General features: G+C 44.5%; 1 protein-coding gene across 41 annotated transcripts in view; it reads right to left on the reverse strand.

Annotated features, from left to right (window-relative positions):
* The window catches only part of GPHN (gephyrin), a 300,307-nt gene extending 292,387 nt beyond the window's left edge, over positions 1-7,920 (reverse strand). For 16 of the 41 annotated variants that reach the window (XM_074584951.1, XM_074584946.1, XM_074584947.1 and 13 more), the window contains exon 1: positions 7,814-7,914. In XM_074584951.1, coding sequence (XP_074441052.1) covers positions 7,814-7,877 — 64 coding nt within the window. In that variant the 5' untranslated portion in view covers positions 7,878-7,914. Of the gene's footprint in view, positions 1-7,006; positions 7,098-7,813 lie in introns of those variants that run through there. The other 25 variants (XM_074584915.1, XM_074584919.1, XM_074584920.1 and 22 more) reach the window with 13 other exon arrangements.
* Positions 7,921-9,336: the final 1,416 nt, after the last annotated feature.

Genomic DNA, 9,336 nt, shown 5'->3' on the forward strand with positions numbered 1-9,336 from the left:
AGAAAAATATTCCACGTAGATTTTAAATTCCCTACAACATACAGTACAATGAAAAACTCCATGAATTTCATAACCACACAGTGAGTACTCAAAAGCCCAAACAATATTATTGTTCAAAGCCCACATGCTTTCTGCTTCCTCACTTTACTATATAAGTGATATAATTTAATTAGAAAAGGAAAAAGTATATCTGAGAAACATGTATTTCTACAGTTGCGGTCCTAAATACATATGCAATACTTATTATATTACTATATTGGTCTACTAATATAATTTATATGTTGAATACAAAATGAAATGTCATGTTAAGTATAAAATTATTAAAGATTACTGTTCTAGGCAACTTACTTGCATATGGAGCTAAATTAACATTGAGTCAATTCTCTCAGGTTTTGGTCTACATCAAAAAACTCTTTATGGCTCAAAAATAGGTTTTGTAATACATAACTATTCGCTAAATCACTGAAGTCGGCCAGTGGAAGTTCTGCTATTTATCTCATAGTACAAGGAACAGACAACGCATTTTATTCCTTACAAAATACCATTAATATCATTCACCCACCTTGTAACAGTAGGATAAAGTCCTGTTTTGCAGGATTTTGCAAAAAGTACATAGAAGAAGATTATTCTTGAGGGGTTATGCTAATTCTTTTCTACTTGACAACTAAGCTAGGCATAAAATAGACCTCAGTAGATTAGTATGAAAACAAAACAAATAAAGAAAATTTCACATACAAACATCTTAAAAAAATCTCATTTTGCAAGTAAGAGAACTGCCTAATTAAGCCCATTTTTCCCAAGCAGTTTTTTTTATGCAATTACTGTTCCTTGTAAACTTCAACTTTCTCAATTTCCTCTACTTTTCTCAATTGTTTTGTGATTAAAAAAAAAAAAAACAAAACAAAACACCCTAAAAGGCTACGGTACTTTTTTATTAATTAAAAACATGCCACATAAAAAAGGCTGCTACCTGCTCATTTCCCATATGGTTGTTTATTACCCTCCTGTTCTCCAAGGACAGCTTTTTCAGGCATTCTGCTAAACTTTCAAGAAGAATTCTGTCATACGTAAGACTACTAATATAAGACTATTTCAATACAAGAACAGTTGCATACTACATCTACGCATAGGAACAGAGTGTAAATTATTTATTTTATTTAATACACAATTCAAGAGCTTATAAATATTCTAACAAGAGCTAAAATTTTATCTCATTTTTAGTTATCATGTCCTCCTGTTGCATAATATCAATCTCATGAATTGCAGACAACAAAAACTATACTTATCTTCACAAAAAAAAAATTCAAACCTTATCAGCAAAACTGGTTCAACCATTAGCATAAAAAAAAAAATATTTTCCCACATATTCAAAATAAGCTTTTTTAGCTTGAACAAGTGAAAAAGAAATGTTAAGATCTTAACTTTCACTTCAAAAAGGCACTGCACAGCAAACTTCTTTGCTTTTAAAGTGTGATAAATTTCAAGACAGACATTTTCAGAAAAGCTATGCGTGAAATCCTAATGTGATATAAAAGTACCTCTCAACAAAGATGCCTTACTCTCTTACTTGAAGAAAACAAACAAGCAAACAGACAGAGAGATATGGTTAAACCAACATTAGAGGTGAGAAATTCTGTGTGCGCGTATCAGGCTTTTGCATGCTACACTCTCCAAAGCATGGACTGATGATGATATATTTTGTTATTGTCCAGTTAACAACCCAGCAAACCAACTAAAGGCTATCCCAGAACTAAGCCACTTCTCAAGAAATCCACGATGGCTAATTTTTAAGGTAAGCAGCACAGAACATTTTCCCACAATACTGAAAAAGGGGACAAGTATAAACCTAGAAAAGTAAATGAAAGCATAATGTAACAGATAAGCTCTGTACTGCTGCATATGAGCTCAGACATGGAGCATGGGTGAAAATGGAAGTCCTTCAACTGTATTTGGGTAAGTAAACTCCAAATCAAGAAACACTGATTATACAAGATTTCTCACTCCTGCTCTATAAAAACACATAGATCTCCAAATAAATGGCCATTTCTTACATAAGTAGGTATTAATTAAAACATCCATGTATAGTTGGGAAATAATCTCTTGCTTTATGTGCTTTTTAACTTCAGTGTTTCTACTTTTTTCAATTCAAAAGAAACGGTATCATAGCAAGCAAATTAAACTGTAAGTAAAAGTCTGCTTTATCAGTGAGACTCCAGTCACCAATTTCTGTTCCACATTGCACATTAAAAAACAGGGATGGGGAAAAATCCAGGACTTTCTTCCTCTTTAACTATAAAAGTTACAGGCTCCTTTTCAGCACTGTTAAACTATAAAAAGGAAACTGGACAATTGTACAGATCACTCACTAGATATAAAAGCTTATCATCATAGCCATATCAAAAATCAGAAAGAAATGCTTTTGTGAAGACTGATGGCTACAAATGACAAAGAGTGAGATCTCCTAAATTCTATGGATAAACTCAACATTACGACAGTCTTACAGTTGGGAAAGATGAAAATCAATGTTGCTCAGAGTCTAGAATGTTTTACTCTTCATGGAAGTATAACATTTCTCTACTTCTAGAATTCATTCACTGAACTAAGCATTTGGAAGAAAACTAATGCTCCTAGGAAAAGCTACTGACTTGAATCTATGTTTTGAAGATGAGTGCCCAACAAGATGTAGTTTCTGAGAGAAAGGCAGATCACAAGCAAAAAGATAACCAACTTCAATTTAGACAATTAGGGCAATGTGACAGTAAGTCCTAGCAAACTTAATGCCAGTCCTTACCCTCTCACCCACACCTCTGTAAGAAAGTTTACCGTAACTTACAATGCATGTCAAAAGCGTGACTAGTACCACCATTGAGAAAAGATCTTAGAGGAAACTTGTGAGAAGGTTCCTCATAAAGTAGGAGAAAGGCATATGAATTTTTAGTTGGAAAGCCGACAGCATATATATTTCTAAAACAGTCTGACCAACAAATAGCAACATCCTAAGTATTTCATCACATTTCTCAAAGGTAATATTTACAAAACTTTTACACCAGTGGGCTTCAGATCTGCCCAGGTTTGTTTGGGTTATGTTCTCAAGTAGACAACACCCTCACTATCTGAGAGGAATGCTTGCTTCAAAGTGACAAATTCAGACACAATGTGTACGTGCTGTGCTATTTCAACAAACTAAATGGTCTCAGACATTTACAAAGATGTTAGTGTAATCTTTCACACTACAGTGTTAAGATGCTAAACAAGGTCTGAGGTTACGCATTCAAAAACCTTTGTCTGCTTTACTGCGTAGGCCCATGGCAACAACTATCATTCAAAATGTTTTAATCTTTACTTAGAGGAAGAAAGGAAGAATAAAGTACCTGAAGAAGAAAACACTAGTGAAGGGTTGAATTTTGCCAAAATCCTTTACTCCCCTTAATTGTAAAAATGTTTCATAAAGGTGAAAAGCTGTATCACCACTTCTTAAGCAATACTAAATACCATAAAACTATCCTGAAAAAATAAAGTTAGTCCGAGATTATTTTTTTTTTAAACAAGCAAGAAACAATACAAAAAGAGAGGCAAAGACAGAAAATGCTGTTTGTGTCTGGTGGTAACTCCTTCTCACAGACCTACCTCAAGAGCAAACTCTGAATGAAGCTTTATAAGCCAACCCCAAATTTGACAAATTTTTTATCACTAATATTCTGAAAAGAAGATGTAACAAAACATGAAGTTTTGAACATCTACACTAGGTGCTTACTGGACAGAAAAAAAAAAGGGGAGGGGGGAGGTAAATAAGTAGAAAACGGTGATGGAGAGGAAAAAGGACAAAATAAAAGGGCAACCAGAGAGAAACAGACTGTCTTTTTTCCACCAGGCTAGTGGAGATGGCAACATCATTTAGATCTCTCTGGGTGGTTCTAGTGAAGGGTCTGCTTAGTCCCTCACAAAACAAGAAAGGTCACAGATTATGTAACTTTTACCAGCGTCACCACCAGTGAAGGATAACCTAATATTGATTCAACTCTGAGCACCGCACACATTTTTGTCCCTTTTCTAGCCAACTTCAGCATTGCAAAACTCTGAACTGACTAATCCGGGTTCAACATCCTGACACCAATGTGTGTGACACCAATCCTGACAACCAGTTACAACGATTCTGTTAGAGATATCCCAAACATGAAAGGCTTGCAAGGGGCAAACAAAATAATTCCATATCAAAATTTGTATTTCACTAAGGAAGTATTGGTGCATAACACTGCAGATAGAGCATGCATATAATCCAACCTTTACCATAAATGTAGAAATTTTCCTCTTTTTTTTTTTAACCTACCCTACATTTCTTCTTCTCTATGTATGTTTCCTTTTTAAAGAAGATATCCGGAACACTTAAATGACACAGCTTTGGCCATTGTTAGCCCAACTCTGCTATCTCATTCTCCATCACAAAAATACCCCAATCTGACAGTTAGCATCACAGTCCATTTTTAAAATGTATTGTATTTTAGCATAAGGGTAACCTCATGACAACATAAGACTGAAGCTCTATTATTATTTCATGTGCCTGCACTATGTTATCAATTTTAGAAGAGAGAAAACCTAGGTTTGGAACTTAAGTGAGCAGTATCTTTAATCTGAATACTTCATTAAACACTGGGGATGAATATGACATGGTTGCATTCTTTTTGCATGTTGCAAAATGTCTTGAAATGGTAACGCACGGAGATTAGAACTAAATTTTCTATCCACAAACTAGCAAGACTTCCTATTTACATAAAATATAACCCTCTAATTTACAACAAGCTTCACAGTTTTGTAATCCATGGTTGTTTATATTTCCTCATGTTCCAGTAAATAAGCTTAAGTCTACACTTTCTGTATAGAGACTCAAAAATAAACATGAACAGCATCTGCAAGTCAGCAGAAGCTGTATACATGAAAGTATGTTTCCAGACTTCAGGAAGACAGTTCCTTAACATTGAGAAAGTGTCCTAATTATGGACTCCATTCTTCTCATTGCCTCTTAACTAAAAGACCTTGACAGTTTGGATATAAGAGAAGTTAACATGTATTTTTTTTTAAAAAACAAAGTGCTGCTTTCTGCATAATTTTGCATTTGAACACAATAAGTTACTTTGTCTAAACAATAAGCAAACTTTCTATTTCTCTAATCCATTGTACCTGTCTTAATTTATCACAAGTGAAGAAATATATGTTTGTTTCTAGACAAGCAACTAGCAATGCACACACAAACACAAAGGTCTACTAAGCAAAACTAAATACAATAACTTACTTAAACCAAAATTGAATGCAATAGAACTAAGCTACACAACAAACATTATTCACTCTGTATTAATATACTCTGGAGCCATGTGCATCAGCCTCAACAACAGAGAAGACTAACAAGATGCCCAAACATTTTTTTTATGTCCTCATTTAAAACTAAACATATAACTTCATTGCAAATTAACTCAAGGGAGTTACTCTTAAGTAAATTTAAATTCCATCTGAATACTACCATAAGGTGCAATAATGGTACTTTCTAAACTGAGTATACCAGGTCTAATAGGAACATAAATCTATATGCCTGTGCTGATAAGCCCGCAAGTATAAACTGTTAACAAAACAAACATATGGCTATGATCTTAATTAGAAAAGCTAAAGAAGTCATGTTATGTTAATTATCTAATTTCTGGTCACTGAGCTATTCTAAATGATTAAACCAAAAAGTAGTGCTCATACCTAACCTTTCCATTGCTACAGATTCCTTCATACACCAGCCAAGAAGCAATTATTAGTTCATTTCTAGAAGAAAAATTCAGCAGAGTGAGTTTTTAAATCTGCTGTTTCCACAACTGAAAGAGCAGAAACAATTGAATTGCAAATTATGAAACAAAGTTAAAAGAATTTAATAGTGCTCAAACAGGATTTATAGCATGAAATAAAAACATATGTATTTTGAAAGATTATCTGAATCTATTGTGGGACTTAATCATTATTTAAATGACTGTAACACCATATGTATCTATTACTGTATTCTGGGAACATTTATAGGTGAAAGTTATTACAACTCACCAATCTACAGAAAATAATAATCCAAGTTCCACAGCGTAAAGTTGCACAAAATATGCAAAGAGTATTCTGTTAGCAGACACCTCCTTCTCACTTTAACTTTTACAATAACATGTAATTGCATGCACATCCTAGCTTTCAGTTACAAAAGGTACAAACTCCCCCAATTTGACTTCTGCATCTGGTCAAAACTGCTCTGTCCTTATTGAGGATATAGATGCCTGAAATTTGAAAGCAAGGCTAAGGATTTCTACTTCTATTACACCGTGCTTTTCTCGGGGTTTGCCATCAAAACAACCTTGCAGCCCAACGCTTCTCCGGAAGGGCTGGACGCCAGTGGTAACCCGGCCCCGGCGGCGGGGGTTCAGCACCCGGTCGGGGGACAGCGCAGGCCGCCACGGGGCTCCCGACACCCCGCCGGGACTCCCCCCGTCGGGCTCCGCCCCCCCGCCGGGGGCTCCCCTCCCCCCGCCCAGGGCTCCCCCCGCCGGGAGCTCCCGGGCTCCCCCCCCCGCCGCCCGCGGGCAGGGACCCGTTTCCGTAGGAGGCGTGAGACGGGAGCGTTCGGGTTAAACATCGCTGGGTTTAATAAATAACTTTCGGGTTAACTCCAGGCCTCCTCTCCAATGAACGCACCCCCTTTCACTCCGAACGTCTTCTGATTCCTAAACGTGCTCATAACGCTGCTTTCCGTGAACAGTCATGTCTCCACAGGCTCCCGGTAACAGCTACTGAGCTTGACGCACAAAAATTTCACTAAGATCTCTCGCCCTTCCTTCACCAGAAATGCTATTTACGCTCGTATACAGTCGAACCCCTCGGGGCTCCATTTCTGGGCGTACCGCACTCCCACCGGAGTGACGAGCTCCACGGTACACCGGGATAACCGCAAAGGCTCCCCCAAAAGCTGAAGAAACCCTGAAGCCCACAACACACCTACCGGCTACGGCTCTGGGAACCATCCTGTGCAGCCGTCGCATGTCATGGGCCAGGGGCTCACTGAAGGATGCTCCATGCCCTACCAGCAGTACCATCATACGTGCCCTCCTCCCCCTCCCCGCAGAAAGCACACAGGCACACGCATCCCCCCCACCCACCCCCCCCCGAAAGTAACGGCCGGGGAGGGGGAGGGGAAGGAGTCATCCTAAAGGTGTCTGCCGTGCCACGCTCAAAGGCATCCCCGGGGGCAGGGAGCTCAGGCCGCCTCCCGCTGCCGCCGCCGCCCGGGGAAGGCAGGCCCGGCTCCCGCCGGTCCGCAGCCTGCGCCGGCCGCAGGCTCCCTTCCTTCTCAAACGCCTTCGCCCGCACGGCTCCACCGCGTTTGGAGGAAGCCCGGCCGCCTCTCGATCCCCCTGTCCCCTTCGGCAGACGCCCACCCCCGCGCTCCGTCCCCTCCAGGCGGGTTACTCCCGAGCCGGTCCCCCGGGCTGCGGCGCCCAGCGAGCCCTCTCACTCCCTCGCCCGCCTGCGGCAGCGGCGCCCAGCGCCGCCCGGCCTCCCGCACACGCTCCCCGCCGCGGCGCCGGCGGTCGGAACGCCGCCACCCCCACCTCCCCGTCCCCGGGCCCGGGCCCGGGCCGAGGCCTCGGCTCCCGCAGGCACGGCGGAGCGGCGGCTCCCTGCGCAGCGGCGGCGGCGCCACAGGAGACGGCCGCCGGGGCAACCCGCCGGGTGGCCTGAGGGCGCGCACCGACCCGCCGCCTCCCTTCTCTCCTCCCCCGCGCCGTCGCCGGCCGCGGCCCGTTACCTGTGAGAACCCCGACGCGGATTTGGTGGTCGTGGTTCGTTAAAATCATCCCCTCCGACGCCATGTTTCCCGGCGCAGCCACCGCACTGACAGGGAGAGAGCGGGGGGGGGGGGAAGAGGGGGGAGGGGGCAGGAGCGCGAGAGCGGCGCGAGCGCAAAGGGGGCGTGGCCTGTGAGGGCTGGGGGCGTGGACAACCCGCGGAGGGGCGGGGCGACGCCAGCCGGGGCCCAGCACATACAACCGCGCGGAGCGGTGGGGGGGAGGGGGTGCCAGGAGGGCGCGGCGCGGGAGCCAGCGGGCGCGAGTCTGGCGTGCTGCGCGCGGCCCAGGCAGCACCAATCTAGCGCCGAGAGCGCCGGGCCTGGCGCCGGTTGCCACCGATCGCGGGGGAGGGCGGCCGGGCCAGGCCGGACCGGGGCCGCCGTCGGTTGTGTAGCCCGTGCGGTGCATCTGCCCCCCCTTTGGCGGGCCGCAGCCCCCCCCACCCCGCCCCCCGAGGTGGCGTTTCATCTCACACCCCACAGCACCGGCACCGGGGGTGCTGGCACGGGGCCGGCCCCGCGTACTCCCCGGGGCCGCGGGGAGCGAGGTGGCCGCCGGGCATCCGGCCCCGCTGTCTGGCCCACCGGCAAACTGATCCCCCCCACCGGCTCCCCGGGGTCACGGGCAGTTCAGCCAGTGCGCTGGCCAAATGTCAGCCGCTCCCTGTCGGCCTTCCCAAGGCCAAGTGCAAAGTCCTGCACCTGGGTCATGGCAATCCCAAGCACAAACACAGACTGGGTGGAGAATGGCTTGAAAGCAGCCCTGAGGAGAAGGACTTGGGGGTGCTGGTGGACGAGAAGCTCAACATGAGCCAGCAGTGTGTGCCTGCAGCCCAGAAAGCCAACTGTATCCTGGGCTGCATCAAAAGAAGCGTGGCCAGCAGGTCGAGGGAGGAGATTCTGCCCCTCTAGTCTGCTCTGGTGAGACCCCACCTGGAGTACTGCAGCCAGCTCTGGAGTCCTCAGCACAAGAAGGACATGCACCTGGTGGAATGGGTCCAGCGGAGGGCCACAAAGATGATCAAAGGGCTGGAGCACCTCTGCTACGAGGACAGGCTGAGAGAGTTGGGGTTGTTCAGTCTGGAGAAGAAATGGCTCCAGGGAGACCTTATAGTGGCCTTCCACTATCTGAAGGGGTCCTACAAGAACACTGGAGAGGGACTTTTTACGAGGGCATGTAGTGATAGGATGAGGGGTAATGGCTTCAAACTGAAAGAGGGGAGATTTAGATTAGCTATTAGAAAGAAATTCTTTACTGTGAGGGTGGTGAGGCACTGGAACAGGCTGTCCAGGGAAGTTGTTAATGCCCCATCCCTGGAAGTGTTCAAGGCCAGGCTGGATGGGCCTTTGAGCAGCCTGGTCTAGTGGGAGGTGTCTCTGCCCAGGGCAGGGGGGTTGGAACTAGATGATCTTTAAGGTCCCTTCCAACCTAAACCATTCTATGATTCTCCCCCAACTTCACATGACGTCACCCTCAGTGA

This window comes from Larus michahellis, chromosome 4 (genome assembly GCF_964199755.1).
Source record: "Larus michahellis chromosome 4, bLarMic1.1, whole genome shotgun sequence".
Taxonomy (NCBI): domain Eukaryota; kingdom Metazoa; phylum Chordata; class Aves; order Charadriiformes; family Laridae; genus Larus; species Larus michahellis.